Source organism: Podarcis muralis, chromosome 7 (genome assembly GCF_964188315.1).
Source record: "Podarcis muralis chromosome 7, rPodMur119.hap1.1, whole genome shotgun sequence".
NCBI lineage: Eukaryota > Metazoa > Chordata > Lepidosauria > Squamata > Lacertidae > Podarcis > Podarcis muralis.
The window spans coordinates 30,068,168-30,090,699 of NC_135661.1; the positions used below are offsets into that span (position 1 = coordinate 30,068,168).

At 45.8% G+C, this 22,532-nt stretch overlaps 2 protein-coding genes and 1 pseudogene across 2 annotated transcripts in view; 1 reads left to right on the top strand and 2 right to left on the bottom strand.

Annotated features, from left to right (window-relative positions):
- Positions 1–2,368: 2,368 nt before the first annotated feature.
- Positions 2,369–7,207, bottom strand: LOC114602319 (neutral phospholipase A2 agkistrodotoxin-like). The gene is made up of 5 exons (XM_077931483.1): positions 6,615–7,207; positions 5,215–5,271; positions 4,403–4,547; positions 3,536–3,636; positions 2,369–2,579 (listed from the first exon to the last, which is right to left on the bottom strand). Exons 2-5 carry the CDS (start codon positions 5,252–5,254, stop codon positions 2,437–2,439), a joined length of 429 nt encoding a protein of 142 aa, XP_077787609.1. The 5' UTR covers positions 5,255–5,271; positions 6,615–7,207; the 3' UTR covers positions 2,369–2,436.
- A 1,563-nt stretch (positions 7,208–8,770) lies between these two features.
- LOC114602936 (basic phospholipase A2 Ceg-N6 pseudogene) lies at positions 8,771–12,373 on the bottom strand (annotated as a pseudogene).
- Positions 12,374–15,050: 2,677 nt separating this feature from the next.
- Positions 15,051–22,532, top strand: part of LOC114602934 (basic phospholipase A2 homolog ecarpholin S-like) — a 10,219-nt gene continuing 2,737 nt past the window's right edge. The window contains exon 1 of the mRNA XM_077930999.1: positions 15,051–15,181. Within this exon, the coding sequence (XP_077787125.1) occupies positions 15,051–15,181 (131 nt within the window). The remainder of the gene's footprint in view (positions 15,182–22,532) is intronic.

A 22,532-nucleotide genomic window follows, 5' to 3' on the forward strand; every position in this document is an offset into this window, starting at 1 on the left:
TATGTGTCAAGATTCTATCTTCCTGGTTTCTGATTTTCCTGGTCAACTTTAATAAGGAATGGGGAAAATTTGCAAGTTACCTAAGAGAACACTGTAAACAATAAAAAACTTTGGCACGATTTTAGTAACACTTGTAGTGTATTTAAAACTACAGTAAGGTAAAAATTGTTGTTGTTGTTTTTAAAAAAAGAAAAATGGAGAAATTATATGATGCAGTAGATAAAGTTTGATTATGGAAATGATGAAGGGTGGAGGGAAGTCTAAGGATTCAGGGAATCCTATATGTTGATGTTTGCTATTATTGTTTGAATTCAAATGTATAGTGTAAAACTGAATTTTTTAAAAAAGAATTATGTGTAAAGAACCTGGCTGGACAGGTATCTTACTTAAACACTGGTGATGGGATAGTGTTTTCTTCTGCTTCTGCAAGGCAGGCCACAGGCTTCCCTGCCGCTCCCTGTCACTGGAGTTCACCACTGCCTTCTGCCTAATGGTAGGGCCAGACCTGTATTCAGTGTGTGTAACTGATGCATAACACTGCCAAAAAGGAACCTTGGTGCAATTGTACAGTGTTACGAAGGTTGCATCAAGATTCTGCTGTCCTATGCAAAGGGCTGGTAAAACACTGCGCCAAAAGAATCTGCAGAATGCAGGGCAAGGAGTGCTATTGCCTTCTTCTCTGCGGTCTTCCTGCACTTCTTTTGAGACAAGCTTTCACTCCTGTTGCTGCCTCGTTCCTCCCCTCGTGCTATGATCAGCGAAGCCTACTGAGAAGATCCGGGGGTTGCCAACCTGGCACCTGCAGGTGCGTGTGTGCCAGCCAGGACCTCTTGCGGCTCCCACAAAAGGTCTCCATAAATAGCCCCTCAAACCTCCACAGTGTGCAAGAGGCTGTTAGCTCTTCCTGCTCAGTTCCTCTTTGCATTGACTTAGCGTCTCCAGCTTTGAACATGGTCTATTAAACATGCCCATGTTTCAGCGGATGCTAGGATAGGGACACTCCATTGTGAACAGGTAAAGAGGGGGCAAAGTGTTTCTATCAGTTAGGAGCTGATGTGTAGGCCCTGTTCCCCATTTTGCACACCCTATTTTTTGGTCTTGTCCCTTTTTAGATGTGGCAGCCCTTTGCCAGACCCTCCAAGTGTCCCTATTTTCCAGAGACAGCCCCGGATTTACAGAAGGGGTCCTGGTTTTTTATTTGATCCCAGAATGTCCCTATTTTCCTTTGGACGTCCCTATTTTCATTGGAGAAATGTCGGAGGCTCTGGAGTTATGCCCAAGGAGATAAGTAACTATACAACCTTTAGAAAACACCTGAAGGCAGCCCTGTATAGCAGTGGCATAGCGTGGGGGGTGCAGGGGGGGCCGGCCACACCGGGCGCAACATCGGGTTAGGGCAAATCCATGGGTTAGGGGGCGCAAATCCACAGGTTAGGGGGAGCAAATCCACGGGTTAGGGGGTGCAAATTACTTGCCTTGCCCCGGGTGCTGACAACCCACGCTACGCCACTGCTGTATAGGGAAGATTTTTTAATGTTTAATCATGTTTTCATATATATTGGAAGCCACCAGAGTGGCTGGGGCAACCCAGTCAGATGGGCAGGTATAATTATAATTATTATTATTATTATTATTATTATTATTATTATTATTATGGAATAGGACATTCCTATTTTTTATTGGAGTAACATTGGAGGGTATGCCACACATCCCACAATGGCCATTTTGTGCCCTTTTCCAAAGTCAGACCATTGGTCCACCCAGCTTACTCCTCAACCCAACACACCCCACAGGAATAAGGAAGGAACTGTTGGGCCTCAGGATCCCAATTACACAGGGCCACAGGAAACTGCCTTCTGCCAGCTCAGACCATTGTTCCCTCTAGCTCATTATTGTCTACACAGACTGGCAGTGCCTCTGCAGGTTTTCTCTTCCAGTCCTACTTGGAGATGCCTCTGGGGATTGCACCAGAGACCTTCTGCATGCAAAGCAGATGCTCCACCGCTCAGTTACAGCTTTTCACTAAAGGCTCACATGCCCTTTTAGCTCAGGACTGATGTATTGTCTTGCTTTCCGGATGTCCTGATCAGTCAAGAGGCACAAAGCGGTATGATAGGAGCTCACATTTCCTGGCGGACCTGTTCGAAACTAGTTTCTGCACAATGGAGTCTATTGATAGGGTCACTTGTGACCGAACACAAAGAAGAAAGCTGTCATTGGGGTCACCATGAGCTGAGAGATGGGGATGAGAGTGATTGCTGTGCGACCCTCAAAAGGAGAGAGTATCCTCCCTCAGCTAACTGGGCTCTGTAAATCAAGCTGAGTTTCTCCCCAAACTCCCAACGAAAGGACAACATTACACGATGACTGCAAGCTTAATTTTTTTTATTTTTGAAGAGGAGTTGCAATGCAGCTTTGGGCCTGCAGGGGCTGAGCTCAGCACTTCATCGGCCCTTCCTTGCAGTTCTTGTCGAAGTAAAAGCGATACTCCTCATTGTAAGTGTCCAGGTGGTCCTTCAGGCAGAGGGCTGCTGTTTTGTCACATTCACAGATCTGCTTTTCACAGCTGCTTCCTTCACCTGTTGAGAGAACAGATGGAGCCTGTCATGTCATCATCCTGCCTTTTCTGCAAACAGCTGAGGGCTGCATCTGTGCCTCCTAGCAAGCCACCTTATACAGAGCCAAACAATTTGCCCACCTAGATTAATAATGTCTACACTGGCTGGCAGCAGCTCACCGGAAGCGCAGGCAAGAGTCTCTCTGAGCCCTACCTTGAGAGGCCAGCTGGGACCTTCTGCATGCAAGGCAAGGTGCTCTGTAGCTGAACCATGCACCCTTTCTGCAGAGTAATCACTCTCTCGGAGTAATCAACCTTATAGGGTTGGTAGGAAGATGCAGGGAGCTGCTCGGAGGAAGTGGAGGATAAAAATGCGATCAACCGAGTCAGTGATTCTGTGGCAATGTGGTTTAGGCAGCTACCAACAAGGAACACGGAGAAGGGCCATAGCTCAGTGGTAGGGCAATTGCTATGCATGTAGAAGGTCCCCAGTGGCATGTCCAGCAGGAGTCTCTCTCAGCTGTACTAGGAAATGCCAGGGGTTGAATTTGGGATGCAAAACCTTACTGTTCGACAGTGGAGAAGGGACTCCTTTGGAAGGTGGTGGACTCTCCTTCATTGGAGGTTGGATGGCCATCTCTCATTGTTTCTTTATCTGTGGTTCCTACATCGCAGGGGGTTGGACTGGATGACCCTTGGGGTTCCCTTCTAAGCCTATGATTCTACGATTCTTTAGCTGTGAGTCATGCTTTGCAGGGGGTTGAACTAGAGGACCTCTGGGGTCCCTTCCAACTCTACTGTTACTATGATTCATTTTAAACAGAGGTAGGATGGCCATCTGTCGGAGGAGTGCAAATTTCGATGGATCGTTAGTGAAATCGGCAGGCGCACAATAGCCTTTAGTTCATGGTATGTAGGAATTGTCTGTCCTCCAAAAAGGAAGGGATGCAACCCAATTTTCCTCCTGTCGCTACTTACCACAAGTAATAACTCCATCGTCGATGGAATAGTTGTATATGTCGGTGTTGGCGTTACAGTCCTTCAACTTTTCGTAGCAGCAGTCGTGGGCCAGGCAGCAGCTGTGGAAAAGGAAGAGAAATCTCCTTTAGAGAAATCTAAGCTGTTCACCTGCCTGAGGGAGCTAAAGGTGCTCTTTTTATTATTATTTGATTATTTATACACATCTTAATAAAAAAATAGGTACAGTATAAGGTACACGCATCAGTTGCACCGATAATTAAAACAACAGTACTATTTTACGCCCATGAATTTATCAAATGGCGACAATCAGGAATTAAAGGGGGTCCCCATCTTGTTCTTTTATTGCTCCATTACCAGGGGCAATAAAGAATTCTGGGAGCTGTATGTGGGAGCTAAGGGTGCCGAGAGTTATTCCCCTCCCAGAACTACAGTTCCCAGAGTAGTTTAACAATAATTTCCTCTTCCCAGAGAAAGCTGGGAACTGTAGCTTTTCCAGGGGAATGGGGGTGTCTCCTAACAACTCTCAGCGACAAACGACAGTTCCCAGAATTCTTTGCGGTAAGCCACGACTTTTAAAGTGGTCTCATAGAGCTTTACATGTATGGTGTGAATGTGGTCATGGGCTACCTTTTGACTTCTTGTTTCAAAACTTCCCATTTCAGAACCTTCTGCCTATCTGGGGTGGGGCGGGGGGATGTTTCTGAGGATAATGAAAGCCTCCAGTGTGGTGAACCGACTCAATACCCCCCCACCTGGCTAGAACAAGTGACCCCACACCAACAAATCCTTTCCAGCACAGCGCTTCTTTAATAGCGAGGTGATCAGTTATGTAAAAAAACAACAACCCACAAGCCATTGATTTACCGGTCGGTGTCGTCTCGCGGTTTGCCTTGGCCACCCACCCCGCAGTAACACCCGTAGGTGGTGTAGTGGGGGAAAGACGTTTTCCCAGTGAGCTTTTGGATCATTCTTCCGAACTGAAAGAGGTTCCCATTTACTGCCAAAACACCTGCAAAGAAACGGACAAGGCGTCAGGTGCTTAGCATATTAGGGAAAGGGATCTGTCCTAGCTGTTCTGCTTCTCCACCTCTCCCTTCTACCAAACGGTATTCGGTGCTCCTGAAAATGGGGCAAATACTCTCTAGCAAATATTGATCCACCTCTCTTCGTTAATAAATTGGTCTGTGCTAGCGGCTATCACTACACCTTGTGGTGGTGGTATCCATAAATGAATTAGCATTTTTAATACATTTTGGGATTTGATACATGTCAGAAGTGGGTAACCTCCCCCCCCCCACCCGCCATTGAGGGCTGTATCCTCTCAGAGGTAATCTGCTGGGAGCCACATAGGGGTGGGGGTAGGTGAAGCCACAGCTGATGATGGCTGGAGAAGCAAATGTGTTCTGGATTAATTTATCAAGAAGACCAACCTGCTGCAATTTTGATTTCGGTTGCTCAGATTAGAATTCCCCAAAATTATGAAGGTGTCCTCAGAAGTAGGCTTTGTCAAGTTTGAAGGGGGGTACACTTAAAAAAAAAGTATGGCCCCTTCCTTTTGTTAGCAGAACATAATTTAATCTCTCCTCTCCCTGTTACTTTTAGATACCTGCATTTCAGGGGGTTGGACTAGATGACCCTGGGATCCCTTTCCCACCCTATTCTATGATTCTACTTACTGCAAACCAGCAACACCATTGATCCCCATAAGATCTTCATCTTCCGTTGATAAAGACCTAAAGGAGAGGTGGTACAGTTTTTCAATTTGTTTAGAGGATCCGTATTCCACCTTTCGATATCAGCCCCCTGCCCCCCCCCCCCAAGATGGCTCAACAACACAAACAGTTCATCCTAAACACCGTAAAATGCCAAGGGTTGTATTGGTTTGAAGGGGAAGTGGAGATGGAAGGCTGGCAGTCAACCCCTGAGATTTGGCCCATTCCTTCTTAAAGGACAGGTCTGCAACTAGGAAGCTGGCCGGATCAAATTTGGGTCCTATGTGAGTCTGGCCTTTTAGCAAAAATGCCAGCACGTCCTCTCCTCCCCACGCTCCTTGGCCTCACAATCACCTGTGGCATGGATTTCTGTCTCGGACAATGATACAAGGACAGCACGGCAATGTTAGGTGTTTAAAAGAGCAGATTGGCCTAAGAAAGAGGGACCTGATTAGGCCCGGAAGCAGAAGGTCAGAGATGGGGTGGCAAGTCTGGCCAAGGCCCAGAGAGGCTGGGGGGTGACAGAATTGAGAAGCGGGGGTGGGGGGTGGACAGAGGTATGGAGAAGGGTCAAGCAGTGTTGGGGAATAAGAAGAGGCATAGGATGTGGGGGGGCTTTGCCTCATGGAGCCAAGAAAGAGCGGAGGGAAAGGTAGAGGGGTGGTGCCCATTGGAGGAGCTCTGAGGGAGAAGGGGCACCTGACAGACTTGCCAGGGAAGTCACAATTGTGGTGTTACTCCTCTCCGACAAAACCCACTTTGGTTTTGATCCCCGTTGCCACCCACAGAAGAAATGTTTGTGTTTCAGCTCAAATGAATATTTATGTTGCCGTTGAATTGCATTATCTGTTTTGTCAGCACTTGATTTGAAACGTCAGCAAACAAACAATCAGGGGAAATTGCCTGCAAAAAAACGTTAGTCAGAAGGGCATACAAAGAATGCTGATGAGTTTTCAGGAAGACTTTTTAAAAAACAAAGCAGAAATGTAGAGAAGTGAATTTAAGAAGGGGCAGGGGGAATAAGAATTGAACTTTGACAGATCTTTTTGTCTTCATCCGATGAATGAAAAACTGGGGGTTTAAATGAGAGAACGTCAATTCCTTTTGTGCAGAAGGTGCCATTCTTTCCAGGGGTGAAAAATCCCAGCGACGACGTGGCTGGATCCACACGTGCGTTTTTCAGAAACTGAAATTCAGAAGCACTGCTGCCTTTGTCAGTGGAGCCAGAATAGAGCCATCATGGCCGGCAGCCATTGAGAGCCTTTTCTCCCTCAAATTTGTCCAACCTCCTTCTAAAACTGATGGCTTGGTGTTGTGCAGCACGAAACAATTCGTTAAGCAAAACCAACGGCAGTGGTACTTACTTTGCTTAGCCTCCTCGTAAAACTTCTTGGGGGTCGATATCACACCTGGCTCCCTTTCTTCCTTGTGATTTGGTTGTCCTTCTCTCCTCAGAAATGTGACAACTGGAATTTATAGTCCGTTGGAGAGTTTAAACTGTTAGTGAGGGGGAAATCCCACGACCCCATATCCAGTTACCAGGTGAGAAAGGAAGTTGCTCCTTGACTGGACTAACATGCCTAAACCTCTCTAGCCAGTTCCTTCCCCAGCTAGTAAGACAACAGATCTTGCCTCTGGGCCTGCCTGGCTTCATTCTAGAAGAATGATGAAAAATAGCAAAGGTCACCACCAGTAGCTGCCATCCTTCTTTCGCAACCCGAGTGGTCACTTTCTCCAGCAGGGTGTGGACATTTGTACTATTATTAGAAGGATCTTCTCACCAAGGTGTGCAGGAAATGTTGGTGCTGGAGCTTGATAGGAGGAATATGGGAAGCAGAAACAAAAAAGGAGCTAGCTTCCCCTGCCGTGGGACTCCCGGAATTAGCCTGCTCAGATGGTTTTGCCAATCTGGTTCAGATGAGGTTGGGCTCTAGAAGCAAACAGACTAGGAGCTGTCCCCCTGCTTGCCCCACTCACCAAACCCTTCCCCACCTCCGCCCCATGCTTGGAAGTTAACATTAACTCCCTAACCCTTTCCACCCCCTTGGAAAGACTCAGATTGCTTTTCACCTTCCCAGCCCCATTGCCACATCCACTTCTACCCCTTTGTACCCCTGTTTACCCCCACATCCATGCTGAAATATACTTGGGGTCGAGTGTGGATTTCATGCTCTTTCTTCAGCTCATAGTAATGAGGAATGCCAGTTCCCCCGAAATGTCTGCTATATATACATTATTTACACAATGGGCCCCATGTGATTGGCTAATTCTGGGATTCTCCTGTAGGCCAATCAGGTTGCGGATTCACTTCCACTTGGAGTTGGATTGGGTGGCTCCTGCGGACCAATCAGACTGCTGCATTCTGAATCCTATTGTTCTGGGACCAATCAGACTGCTGCATTCTGAATCCTATTGTTCTGGGACCAATCAGACTGCTGCATTTTGGATCCTATTCAACTCAGTACATAACACATGCCCCCTCCTCTCCCCTCCTTTGGTGCAACCCCTGCTTCTACAGAACCCCCCTCCATGATAACCTCCTGCATCTTCCTCCCCCTGCCACCACTAAGCACCCATTTTCACCTCTCCATCTGCGATGAAGCCACCACCTGGTCCTCTTCTTCAGACCCTTTCATGCCCCAGCATTCATCTTGAACTCCTCAGCTCAGTTCAAGCACTTTCTTCTTGTCTCCCTAGCTCACTGCTGACAGTACATAAAAAACAACCCCCAGCCACTGAACTCATCTTGGCGCTTCCTTCCTCTCTGAGCTTGGTGCCCCAGCTGACCCACCTGTCTGGTGGCACTGGTGAAAAAATCTACCTTGGCATTGCCAGCACCAGCTGGGGCACCAAGCTGAGGGAGGCGCCAAGCTGAGCTCACTGGCTGTGGCAGAAGTTAACCACATTTCATGTGTTGCTTTGGATGTCCTTAACAGGCCAGCAGAGGAGAAGACCGTCTTTTGTATATAAGAGGAAAGTGTGCCAAACAATGCTAATATTACTTATATTTCTTTTATGTATTTTTATGTATGGCATTTGGGTTCCCCCCGCCCATCTAATTATTATTGATATTTGAAAATGATAAGAAAACCGGGGGGGGGGGGGTTACAGAAGGAAAATAAGGAAGAGAAGAGAGGGAGAAGATACCAGGAAAGAAAGCATCAATGAAGACGTGGAACGCAAGTACAGCAGGATATTTTTGAGGTTTAACGGGGGGCAGGAGGGGCCTTATAGAGCTGGGCTTTTGGCAAAACTGATGGAACGAGCCTTCTGATTCCCCGCCAGATGAAATGGCTGCCCCCAGGTGACAGAGCCCACGGAATAAGCTGATATTAGTGAAAAGAACATGCCTTCTATCAGAGAAAATTGCCTTCAAAATGTGTATATTGAGGGAAAGATGCCCTAAAAGTGCAGATGAATTTTCATGACTTTATTTCATTTTCGGGGGGGGGGGGGAGACCACAAGCTTATTTGTATTAATTTATTAGATTTATATACCACCCTTCATCATAAGATCTCAGTGCAATTCACAGAATAAAATACAGGATAAAAACAGGTAAATAAGTAAAACAAACCGGGAAAACAGCAACTCCGCCCTTGCCACAGACACATTCAAAAGGCTGTAGAATATTAATCGGCCCAAGGCCTGGTTGAAGAAAAACATTTTCGCTTCATGCAGGAAAGTGGCGAGCGGAACTTGTATGTGGGTTTTTTTGCTGGAGAAAAGCGTTGCAAAGTTGAAAGAAGGGAACTTTCCGATATTGCAGCTGCATTTCTGCCCAGGTCTTCCTTAGGGAAATGCAAAACCGGAACTGAATTTTGTATTCCATGCAAACTCCCTCCCCCTACTGCCTCCCTACTCCACCTCATTCTTGGCTCAGCAGGACACAGAGGAGGGTGGCCAAAGCACAAAAAGTTGGGGAAATAGGTGTACTTCTTCTGGTACGTCTTTAAGTTCTTTTTCAGGCACTGCACAAACTTTTGGTCGCATTCACAGGTCAGGCGCTCACACTGGATTGAAGTACCCGGAATCATTGCCCAATACCAGGGTTCGTTTCCTGACAACACAACAAGATAGTATTTGGGGCTAAGGAATAAATTCTGTAACTAAGGCGATGGCTGGGGGCAGGAGAGAGAGAGGGAGTCTGTAACTCACAGTCTCTTAAGCCAGCCAGGAGTAGTAGTACTTATTATTATAATTTGTATCCTGCCCTATGCCCGAAGGTCTCAGAACGGTTCACACCAAAAAACCACAATATGAAAAACAGAAAAGACATAATAAAAACAAAGACAACCCAATAACCCCTGCTTCCATTTTAAAAGGGCATCGGATTTCAATCAGCCAAAGGCCTGGTTAAAGAGGAATGTTTTCACTGGGCGCCTAAAGGTGTATGATGAAGGCACCAAGTGAACCTCCCTGGGGAGAGCATTCCACAAACGTGTGTTGTCTTTCTCCCCTCCATCCCGATATGCAGGGGCGAACAAAGGCTAACCGACACCTGGGGCAGGGCAAACCGCCGGCTGCGCTTGTGTTGCACTGCTACGTACGGTGCATGCGTGGCGTCGCTACGTAGGGTGCATGTGCAACGTCACTACGTACAGCGCATGTGTGCAACACTGCACATGCATTATACATAGCGGTTTGCCGCCAGCGCCACTCAAGTGCTGTACGGATGGTGGCAGGACCCTCTGCTTGCAGCGGCGGCGGCGGCAGGATCCCACCGCCGTCCATCTGGTGCTCAAGCAGTGCCGGCGGCAAACCGCTATGTACAGCACACCTGCAGTGTCGCTACGTACAGCGCATGTGTGCGACACCGCACATGCGTTGTACATAACGGTTTGCCGCCGGCACTGCTCGAGCGCCGTACGGGCGGTGGCAGCATCCTCTGCTCGCAGCTGCAGCTGAAAACGGAGGATCCTCCACATGCGGCTGTGGTGGGGCGATGGCTGCTCATGCCGCTGCACCCAGGGTTGGGTGGGGTGAGCACCCTGCAGGGTACCTTCTTGTCAACACCCCCCCCCCCGACATGGCAGCTGGGACAGACCGCCCCCCTTGCGACGCCACTGCTGATATGGAGCTGGTCCTCAATGTGTCACCTGGTGGGCCCCCATTCTGGTGGACCTATCTGGTGGTGAAGGTGGCAACATCACCAGACAGCTGAGCCTAGGCGCTCTCTTAATTTCCTACCATGCCCCTGGCATAGCGTTGCTCTGGGGAAGCTGGGTCACATCTACCTATGTCCTTGTAGACCCTCTCAAAGAACACCAAGAGTGAGGCAGGACTTTCAGAAGCCATGCTGGCTCTGCTTTGGCAAGACTTGTTCTTCTATCTCAATCTTGGCCCACCATATAGTAGGTGGAGGCTGTGTGTGTCCAGTTTGATTATCAAGGCCATTTCCCCCAAACCACAGCCACCCGATAGGCATAAGGGGGAGGGTGAATTCTGAGTTGGCAGCGCAGAATAGGAGACAGGTGCATGCAGCCGAAGCAAGAGGGTTTCACACCCACCTTCATCAGCTGATGATGAGGGGGCAGGGTTGTTTGGGGAGGAGAGAAAGAAGCACCTTGCCAGTCCTGTGCTTGGCACTTCCCAAAGCAATGCCCCTTGCACTACAGTTCCCAAGCGCCCGGTAGCCAGCTGGTTGTTGGGCTCTTGGGACCCATTGGGCAAGAGATATGGACAGCGGGGTGGAGCAGGTGGGCAAAACGTCCACCTGAAGGCATTGGTTTTGCTCTGCAAAGGTCAGCTCACCACAGATGACGTTCCCTGACTTGTAGGTGTAAGAATAGGTGGCAAGTTTGGAGTCACATCCCTGCTCATCCACTCTCTTGTAGCAACAGTCATGGTTACGACAGCACCTGAGGGCGGGGGGAATAAGAACAAAGTGAAACAGTGTAAAACAAGGGCAGGTAACCCTTTTCATTTCCTGAGAGCCAGATTTCCTCATGGGAAACTTTCCAAGGGCCACATGCCAGTGGTGGGCGGGGCCAGAAGGAAAAGCAGCTGGGGCAAAGGATGCGACTCTTGTCCTTGTACAGAAAGGCTACCTTTCAGCTGTGCAAAAGATAACGGTTCCCACACTCCCATTCACATCCCTCCAGCCTCCTTCCAGACAAAGCAGGAGACATTTATCAGTTCAAGGACACGGTCCAGCCAGGCAAAAGAACTCAAGGAGGGCATGGACTTGGAGGACAGTCCTCAGGGCCAGAAAGAGGGGCTTGGAGGGCCACACTCCTGAAAGGAAAAGTGAGTTGCAGGTAGGCAGGGCAGCAGGGATGCCCCCATGCGGCCCCATCCATAAAAGGTAAAGGGACCCCTGACCATTAGGTCCAGTTGTGACTGACTCTGGGGTTGCGGCGCTCATCTCACTTTATTGGCCGAGGGAGCCGGCGTACAGCTTCCGGGTCATGTGGCCAGCATAACTAAGCTGCTTCTGGCGAACCAGAGCAGCACACGGAAACGCCATTTACCTTCCCGCTGGAGCGGTACCTATTTATCTCCTTGCACTTTGATGTGCTTTCGAACTGCTAGGTTGGCAGGAGCAGGGACCGAGCAACGGGAGCTCACCCCGTCACGGGATTCGAACCGCCGACCTTCTGATCGGCAAGTCCTAGGCTCTGTGGTTTAACCCACAGCACCACCCGCGTAGTATCATACCACTTTAAAGAGTCATGGCTCCCTCCCCAAAGCATCCTGGGATGTATAGTTTGCTAAGGAGGTTGAGAATTGTTAGGCAGTCGCTATCCCTTTAAAAAAAACAACGACAATTCCCAAAGTTCCCTTGCAAGTGGGGTTGGTGGTTAAGCCACTCTGGGCCACAGCTTGGTGGAACAGCACATGTTCTGTATGTAAAAGGTCCCAGGTTCAAATCCTGACATCTCCAGGTAGGTCTGGCCTAGACTTCTGCCTGAAACCCTGGAGAGCCACAGAGGTTGGGTCAATGGACTGAGGGTCTGGCTCTGTAGGAAGCATATCCTGGTGTTCCCTAAAGGTTCGTGTGGACTATTTATTAGCTTACCAGTCAGTTTGATCCTTTGGTATGCCTCTGCCTCCCCATCCACAATAACACCCATAGGCCATGTAATCTGGTATGGAATTTTTCCCAGTCATTTGTTTGATCATCTCAGCAAGTTGGATTAGACTGCCACCTACTTCGATTGCACCTTGAAAACAGTCAGAGGGGGGAAACCTCAAATCACTGGGGTATTTACAAAGCAAATATGGGACTCTCTGGTTTGGTAAAGGAGGCTGAAGGAGAAGAACTTTTAAAAATATAAAGGAATCTGAGGACCTATGTATATCTGTCTATCTGTCTATCTGTCTATCTATCTATCTATCTATCTATCATCTATCATCTATCATCTATCATCTATCTATCTATCATCTATCATCTATCTATCTATCTATCTATCTATCTATCTATCTATCTATCATCTATCATCTATCTATCTATCATCTCCCAACATAAAGTGTTGTCTTTCATAGTTGGACCTCAGACTACCTGAGAAGCTCAACATGTTAAGAGGTTCTAAGCTGGTTGCTCCAGCTCAAACCGCATGGCTCTCATCAGCCATTACTGAGTTTCTATACCAAACAATTTAGGAACTTTCACCGCTTTGCAAATAAGCCAAGTCTTACTGCCTGTGCAACCTTTCTGACTGATACATGGAAAAACACATGAACCTTAGCTTTGAAGAGTTTGTAAGTAAAACCATTTTTAACTTACCAAGTGTGAGATCTATTCCTCTGCTGTGGGAAGAAGGACATTTTGGAACTCACAAGGGCATCTTTTAAAGGTCCAACAGCCTATATTTCCATGCTTTATTTGCTAAATATTTTGTGATTTTAAATCTCTGCTGGGGTTCCCTCATCAAACCTGGATCTTGGCACCCAATTTTTTATACCTTTATTATCCTTGCCACCAACACTACAACGCCCATCATCCCTGATCATTGGCTTAAGCTGTCTGGGAATGATGGGAGTTGTAGTCCAGCAACACCTGAGGACACCAGGCGGAAGAACATTGGCGTGGACAACAGGGTGTTAGATGGAACATGGACAGCTTCAAGTGCATCCCTAGCTCAGGGGGAGAACACCTGCTTTGCCTGTTGAACGTCCCAGCTTCAACCTCCAGGTAGGTTTGGGGCATACCATTATCTGAAACCCGGGGGGGGGGTGCTTTGCAAGTCCGACTCAACAGCATAAGGACAGCTTCTTAAGTTTCTCTGTCTGTGTGCTTGCCATTGATCTGAGTGGAGTGACGTAAGGAAGAGACTAAAATTTAAGTATGTGGATTCCCCCCCCCCCCCATACTCACCACATGTCAATAGCAATGCCACCACTGCAGACAGAGTTGTGTTTGCCATATGTGGCCCTGAAAAAGAAATTTAAACCTCTCGATCTGACGTCCCTGAGCAGTGATGAACAAACAAAACAAATGCAGCAAAGTCATTCCCAAATAGCAGGTGTTACTTGTACAGTGGTACCTCGGGTTAAGAAGTTAATTCATTCTGGAGTTCTGTTCTTAACCTGAAACTGTTATTAACCTGAAGCACCACTTTAGCTAATGGCATAGCTGTCAACTTTCAGATTTGAAAATAAGGGATCAGCAGCCTTGAAAATAAGGGATCAGCAACTTCCCCTGTCCGGGAAAAGTCGACGGGATATCTAACAATCTGGGGTAGCAGTGGGAAGCAGTGGGAAACGGCGCTGGAATAAGGGAATTTCCTGCAAAAAAAGGGAAGGTTGACAGCTATGGCTAATGGGGCCTCCTGCTGCCGCTGCGCCGCCGCTGCACAATTTCTGTTCTCATCCTGAAGCAAATTTCTTAACCCGAGGTACTATTTCTGGGCTAGTGGAGTCTGTAACCTGAAGCATCTGTAACCTGAGGTACCACTGTATGAGTAAGTAACACCAGCAACAATTGGCTTCTTGATAGAAGAAGCCACCATGTGGCAGCCTCTCCTGCTCACTAGGGCAACTTCACAATCTGGAGCTGTGTCTGTTCTCTCTCTCTCTCTCTCTCTCTCTCTCTCTCTCTCTCTCTCTCTCTCTCTCTCTCTCCCCCCCCCCCTACTTACCTTTTCTGGGTATGGCAGGGAGAATTTCAGAGGCTGCAGATAACTTCTGCTTGGTGATCAAGGGTGAATATATATATGCACACACACACACACACACACACACACTCCGCCCCATTAGGGACTGTTAACTCCGCCCCGTTAGGGATTGTTATACAGAAGTTATTCTTGTTAGGGCTTCCCTGTAAATAATTTTCAGATTCTCTTTCATAATTTCCATGTAATTGCCCATATGCTTCTTTTTAAACTGTAATAACTCACATTTCCTCCCATGCAGTTTTCTTAAGAAGAAGAAGAAGAAAAAAGGTGCTCTGCTGGCCAGACATTTTGCTATCATCACAGTTGAGCACAGCTTTAAAAGTGATGGCCGACAATGCAGATGGATTGAGGAATTTCATGAAGGGAGGATAAGGCTATGGATAGCCACTAGCCAGAATGGCTAGAGTTGACTCCACAGTTCTGAATACCAGTTGCGGGGAACTATAGGAAGGGAGAGGACTTTTGTGTGCTTGGGTCTGGCTTACAGGTTCCCTACAAGTTCGCTACTGCTGAGCTTCATTAATGTGTGACCCTGAAATTTTGGATCCCCTCCAAACCGATGCCAAAGTGTTGTGCTAGTTTTGCACCACAAACCCCACATTTTGTGTCGCCCTCCCAAACTGAGTAACTGACACTCAAACTGGGGGCCATAAGTATACCCCAAACTCCAACCTTGTCCGACGATGTTTGGTGATTATGAACCTAGTCAACTGTCTTCTACAAATGTCCTGCAAGTGACAAAGCGCAAAGCTATGAAGGGAACTTACCTGCATGAAGATGCAGTGCTTGCTACTGGACACATAGCCATACCAGGGTATGATACAGCAGGTGTCATATGATTACCTGTGTGTAATCATGTGACACAGCTCTGCACAGCTCAAGGTTTACCAGCAGTACTTGGGCACTACCAAGATTCCAAGTCTGAGCATTGATGCCCCAGGAAGATTGGTTAGCAGGGTTGATAGGGGTAAAACAGCAACAAACCTCTGGTTACGTGAAACATACTCAATAAACACACAAGAAGTAACTGGCTGCACTTTTGAACAAACAAGGTACACTATTCATTGTATCAAATTGTAGATTTCACAGAAGTCTCATAAAGTTCAACGAAAAAAGCAGAAGACCCAGTGGATCAGTTCACTCTATAGTCAGTTCATGCATAAGGTCCATACATGTATAAGTGTCTATTCCACCTGTCTGTTCATAGAGTCAATAATCCACATGAAGAGTTGTTACAGTTCCACAAAATCCTTTCACAGAGTCTAAGAAAAGGATTTCCGGAATATTAGCCTTGTTTCCCCATCCTAGGCTTCCTCAGTAGTACAGGCTCTAAGTAATGCGAATAAATAAATCGTAATCTCACACATTTTCCCAGTGAAAATAATAAACCATAAACAACTGTACATACCATATGTGATTTTACAAGATAGTAATCCTGCTTTGTAACAGATGTTGCTTACTGCAGCCACTACTATGCTATAAGATCTACTATCCTGTAACATTACATATGGTATGTACAGTTGTTTATGATTTTTGTATATTATTTTCACTGGAAAAATGTGTGAGATTACGATATTGTATTTATTCACATTACTTAGAGCCTGTACTGCTGAGGAAGCCTAGGATGGGGAAACAAGGCTAATATTCCGGAAATCCTTTTTTTAGACTTGTTTTAGACTCTGTGAAAGGATTCTGTTGAAATCTACAATTTGATACAATGAATAGTGTACCTTGTTTGTTCAAAAGTGCAGCCAGTTATGTCTTGTGTGTTTATTGGGTTGATAGGGGTGGCAAGGGAGAAATATTTGGGCAGATACTTCTGTATAATGCTGTTTGAAATTCAGACACCAGAAAAATCTATCTAGTGTGCAGCTTGCTGTCTGAATAACACGACACAGAGATGATGATGATGATGATGATGATGATAATAATAATAATAATAATAACAACCTTCAGCCACTCTGGGCGGCTTCCAAATATATATATATATATATATATATATATATATATATATATATATTTGCTTTCGTAGATTTTCACGGGTACAGGAATGCAGGTTTTGGTGTCCTCGGGTGTCTTCCCGTGTAAAAGTTGGGACGTTTCGACGAGGTCTCACTCGTCATCTTCAGGCTGGTGCTTTCGGCTTCTTGTTACTGGAACAGAGCAGGATCTCAGTGTTTGAGTTCCTATAAATACTGTTGAGGAGGTGTGGCCTCTAATGTTCTTGGGCAGAGAGGAAGTTCCCAGGCTAGTGTGCCTTTTCTTCTTTTGTTTCTTAATTACTTGAGGGATATCTTGAGTGATTTCTTGAGTTGTATCCTGAGTACCACTTAGGTGGGTCATTAGGTGTGGATTAGTTGCTAAAGCCTTTGTGTCTTGACCTCTTGAACTTTGTGAAGAGTTTTTCTGGGAAGATGGTTGTACTGCATTTTGTTGTGCTCTGGCTTGGCTTCGTGTATAGGGGCGAGCTGTGGTTTTGTGGTCTGTGCCAGCCAGATCTGTGTAGGGATTGCAGGGGGGTGCAGCATCCGGAGGTGCCACCATGGTTTGGCTACTGGATGGTATCTGTAATTCATCTGTGGAGAGGGTCTGGGTTTGGGTCTGGTGTGGTTGATTGGTGATGGCGTTCTGTGTGCCTCTGGCTCTGGTGTCAGTTTTTGTGGGGAGGGCTAATTTCCAGATGTCTGGCAAGCGGGATGTGTCGTCACGCTTGTTCATGTTGTGAGGGTGTTTCTCTATCTCGATGGCTTCCATGATTATTCTCTTGTGGTGATGTTCCATGTTAAAGAGCAATTTGGAATCTGCAAAATTAATTTCGTGTCCTGTTTCTTTCATGTGTTGGAAAAGAGAGGAAGTTTTTTCTTCTTTTTTGACGGCATTCTTGTGTTCTGCGATACGTGCATTTATTCGTCTGTTAGTTTGTCCAATGTACGTGGCTGGGCAGACTTTTCAACTTTTACACGGGAAGACACCCGAGGACACCAAAACCTGCATATATATATATATATATATATATATATATATTAAAATACTGTAATACAACAAACATTAAAAGCTTCCCTAAACAGGGCTGCCTTGTCATTTTATCCCATGAACTGCTCTGAGACCTGCAGGTATAGGGTGGTATATAAATTTAATAAGTAATAAAATAAATAGAAAATAATATTGGCTGGGAATGCAGGACCACGACAGCTCACAATGACCTAAGATGGTTGTTGTAAACATTTCCCCAGCTCTCATGTCAGCATGCATCCAGACATTCACAAAGTTTCCATTCCTGTCAGAATACCCGAACAAGTGTGATAAGGTTTTGAATGAAAACCAGGGATTGCCAAATTTGCCTGATTGCAACATCAGCAATAACATTGCACACCTGGTGAACCTGATGGCAAAATGACCTCGTCTTTGAGGGCAGCGTCACCTAACTTGACACTTCTACTGAAGAAGCACAGCGCTGGTTGTGAAAGCACATGATATAAGAAATGTGAAGTCACTGCTGAAAAATCATCACTGTTGACGTGAGTAAACTGGGGGAGAGGGCAAAGAGATAGGCATGCCAACAAATTGTGAGATAAGCAGGGCTTTTTTTCAGCTGGAATTCACCAGAACTCAGTTCCGGCACGTCTCAGGTGCACATTATAGCTATAATAAGAGAACAAGAGAAGCATTCTTGGTGAGCACTGGAGCACTGGAGACAATGCTGGATTTATGTATAACCTGAACAAGCTATAGCTTAGAGCCCCACTCTCTTGGGGGCCCCCCAAAAAAACCAAGAAAAAAAACCTGGTTGTACATTTCCAAAATAGAAGATAAAAAACACATAAGATAAAACCTACATACAGCAACAGTGTTTTGTGTTGTGTAGGCTCCTATGATGTACGTAATGGATCCCGCCTGCTAGCCTGCTCCCTAAAATATCACTGGTTAGATACCTATTAGGTCCATAAATTACCACATAGCATATATTCAACACACATACACACAAAAACAGCAACAATTTGTTGCTGACAAAGGGCAGCTGGACATATAAAGGGCCCCATTACCTTCAGTAGCTTAGGGCCTCATCAAACCTAAATCCGGCCCTGACTGGAGGTAAATAAGCAATAATTCTGGACAGAATTGGAGGGCTTCATCCTAAAGAAGATGCAAAGACAGAAGAAGAAAGCAATGAAGTATGTTTTCCTGCTGGTTACAGGGGCAATGCTTTCATTCTCAGCGTAGAAGAAATAAACCAAACATTGTTCCTGGAACTAGAGTTAACCAGCAAATGCTTCCAGTAAGGCTTATTTCAAGGACCTGAAGAGTACAGCGTTCAAGCATATAACTCTAACCATGCATCTGGATGGCTTCATTTTCAAGCACATTCTGACCATGGAGGGCACCAGGAAGCTTGCTGCTGCAACTCGTACTACAGGTGTGATCGATGAGGGTGATAGGAAGCAAATGCCTCAGGAAAAGACTACGAAAGCAAAGGAGGAAGTGCAGGATTTCAACAGATTCTTTTTTAAAAAATAAATAAATCATTTTTATTAAATTTTCCATTTTAACAATCCAATCCAATCACATTAAATATTCCAAATTATACATATACATATCAAATACTGTAATCCAAATATTCTGCCAAATTATAAATTTTTTAATGTTTCAAGTTTGGAGGGTTCTGATCATCTCATATCTCTACTGCTTTTTATAGTCATTTCCAATAGTTCCTCTAATTCTTCCTGTTGTTAACCTAGGATTTCAACAGATTCAAAGGATCACATCGGTCTCAAGACAATGCTAAAGAGACAAGGAAATTAGGAACCAATACCCGGCTAAGTAATTCAGGCAATGCACAAGCTCTGTTTTCAGAGAATGGCGACAAAGGTATCAATAGATGCCGGGGTATCAACACTGTGCCAGAAGTGAGAAAGTCATGCATTTTGTGTATGACAGAACAAGTGCACAGAACATCCCTGCGGAAGACCCTCTGGTGCACTACGTGGTAGAGATGAAGGTCAATGAGAACAGGGGGTGGGGTGTTTGTGGTTGAAAGAAACAGAAAGTCAAGAAACAGAAAGTTACCTAAAAGCACAAGCAGAATGGCAACAGATAAATCTCAGCAAGGCCAAATGTGTACCGTCAATTTGTCTTCTCAGGGGACCAGACAAAGTTGGATGTTTGAGTGTCATCTTGTAACCCTGGTTTGAGTATCAATTACTCAAGTTTTTTGGGGGCGTGGTGTGGGAAAAGTCATCAGAAGGATTAAGAATGTGGAAAGGGTGTTACGCTTAGGCATGAGAATTGGAATGTTGCATGTACATCCCCATTTCTCTCCTCTTCTGCTGTAGTTCACTCAGAAAGTCGTAGCAATTGCCAAGGCAAGTCAAATCAGGACCCTGGACAGCCACCAGTGGGCCCTGCTGGCTGAGCTATGGAAGATGTCGTCTTGGCAAAGGTCTAGCAAAGACCTCATGAGCTATGAGAAGATGTTGTCACAGCAAAGACGGCTGGCAGGGCCTTCAGTTCCAATGGCTCTGCTCTTGAAGGTCTGCAATCTTTCAAAGACTTGGAATTTACTCTGCAGTTCATGTTCCTGCATGGCTGTGGAGCAGGAGATGCTATAGGGGAGTTATCTCTAGAACCTGATGGTGATTAAGGATCCACATAATCAGTCCTCAGAAAGTGATTCAGAGCGGTTATCTCTGAATGGGATAACTTGTGTGTCATCTGAAGCTGAGTTCTTGGAGTGAGATTGGGACTCAGGTGTGGGGCACGTCCCATCCTCCATCTGAGAAATGTTGAGTGGCAAGACCTTCTCCTTATTCTCTTCTTTCCCCTTCCTTCCCCCCTCTGCTCTGCGGATTCCATGGCTCTAAGCATCACAATTGTGTTAGATTCTGAAGGGAAAGCATGAGATCTAATGGCCAGTGGTGGGCAATGTATCACTCTCTTGACTCCATGCGCCATGGTTCCTGGTCTCAGAAGTTCCACTCAGATGAACTTCTCTACAGGACAAAAAGAAGCTGGGAGCTAACCATTAATAGGTGTCCATCATACCTGGGACTGGGGGGATCAGTTTGTGTTGTTGTGCATTCATGGAGTACTAACCAGAACTAAGTTGACATTTCTCGGAAGAAATTTAATGCTTACTCTGACAGTTATGCCCATTCCAGAAATAAGTCCTGTTTGATGAAAGTCCCGTACATTGTACATTTTAGCAGCTTCCTCCTTGAAGCTTCCTCCTTGAAGCTTCTCAGCCTTTTGGCTAAGATCAAGTGTAGAAGCTTCCTCCTAGTTGTTGTTGTTTAGGGGGATTTGTGATGACCACGGGTTTAATTGTATGCAAATCCAGCACTTTCAGTTTCTCATAAGGTGTTCGTTAATGCTCCCCTCCGGTGGGAAATAGTGCTACTTTGCAATTATATACTGTATTTATAACTATATTTTTTATATAGGAATGTCCCTGGCACATTTCCTGGAGGTTTTATAAAAGAAAAGAAGTTGCTACAAATTGGGTCTGAAAGCAATCAAGAGGACAATGTGGGTGCTGTTCTCTGGGAAGAGGGATTGACTCTTAAAACTTTCTGGAAATTGTAGCTCTGTGAAGGGAACAGGAGTCTCTTAACAACTCTCAGCATCCTTCCCAAACTGCAGCTCCCAGAATTCTTTGGGAGAAGCCATGACATAAAGTGGTATCACAGGGTTTTAAATGTATGGCATGAATGTGCCTTGGTGTCTGTTCTTTGCATCTGCAAATATGCTTATGTTATATTTGGGCTATCACGATGCCATGGTGAAGTTAGGTAATATTAGACTCTGGGTTAAAAATTACTTCCCCGTTCTTTAGCTGGAAATGTGCGTTACTTCTAAATGTTATCAGCCAACCCTGCTGCTTTTGGGAGGCCCTGGACCTCTGCTGCAAAGCGCTCTCTTTGGGGCTGCTCTGGAAAAGTGCCTGGAATCTTCCACTGATCCAAAATGTGACAGCATATCCTCCAACATTTCTCTGATGAAAATAGGGATGTCCCATTCCATACTGATAATTTTACTATTTATACCCCACGCATCTTGCTGGGTTGCCCCAGCCACACTGGGCAGCTTTCAACATATATAAAAACATAATAAAACATTAAACTTTTCATTAAACATTAAAGCCCTTCAGATGGCTCAGGGGTCGGATAACTCCATATCCTTCAACATTTCTCCAATGAATATAGGGACATCCTAAGGAAAAGTGGGACATTCTGGGATCAAATCAGAAACCGGGACAGTGTCTCTAAATCAGGGATGTCCCTGGAAAATAGGGAATTTTGGAGGGTCTGTGAAAGGAGTGTATCACTTTGCTGTTGAAACAATCGCACCAACTTCTGATTGGTTTCTAGGCTCAATTCAAAGCACTTCTAAAGGCATTTAAAGACATTTTAACTTCTGCACCCTTGGATATCTGAAGGGTAGCCTCTTAAATCTTCCTGGTTATTCAGATCATCCGCAGAGACCCTCCTGAAATCCCAACCCCCAACATCTGAAGTATATCAAGTGAGGCTCTCTAGTGAAATTTTGGTGCAGAGACCCCAAGATTGCTGCCCAAACATTGAGACATGTGACCTATATGAGTTCTAGTTTTATGAAAGGCCCAGCCCTCTTATACCAGCCCTTCCCCAAACTCGTGATCACCAGGCACTGTTGGACTACAACTCCCATCAGCCCCAGCCCAGGGACAATGGGAGTTGTAGTCCAACAATACGGACTACCTGGCTTTAATGTAAGTCACTTTGGGGCTAGCAGATATGTAGCAAACAATAACAAACACCTGGAGGGCACCAGGGCAAGGGTGGCTGTTTCAAAGCAAGGAGCCCTTTTCCAGCCTGAGAACCAGATTTTGGCCACCTTTTCCTGGTCAAAATGGACAAGGCCAGTAGCAAAGCAGGGTGGGGGCTAGAGAGGAAGTCAAAAACGAAAACTATTTTTGTGACAGTTCGTAAAATGTAAAGTGATGTTACAATTCTGAATGCGAAGAATCTGTGGTTTTTTATTAGCACTTTGTTCCTCAGGTTATCAGCTGATGTGGGAATTACCTCTTCCTTTTTCTGCTTCTTGTTTTCCTCAGACATGAAGCGACTTCTCCTGATTGCTATCTTGGGGGTGGGCGGTAAGTGCTAAAAAGTTCCTCGCTTACTTTTGCT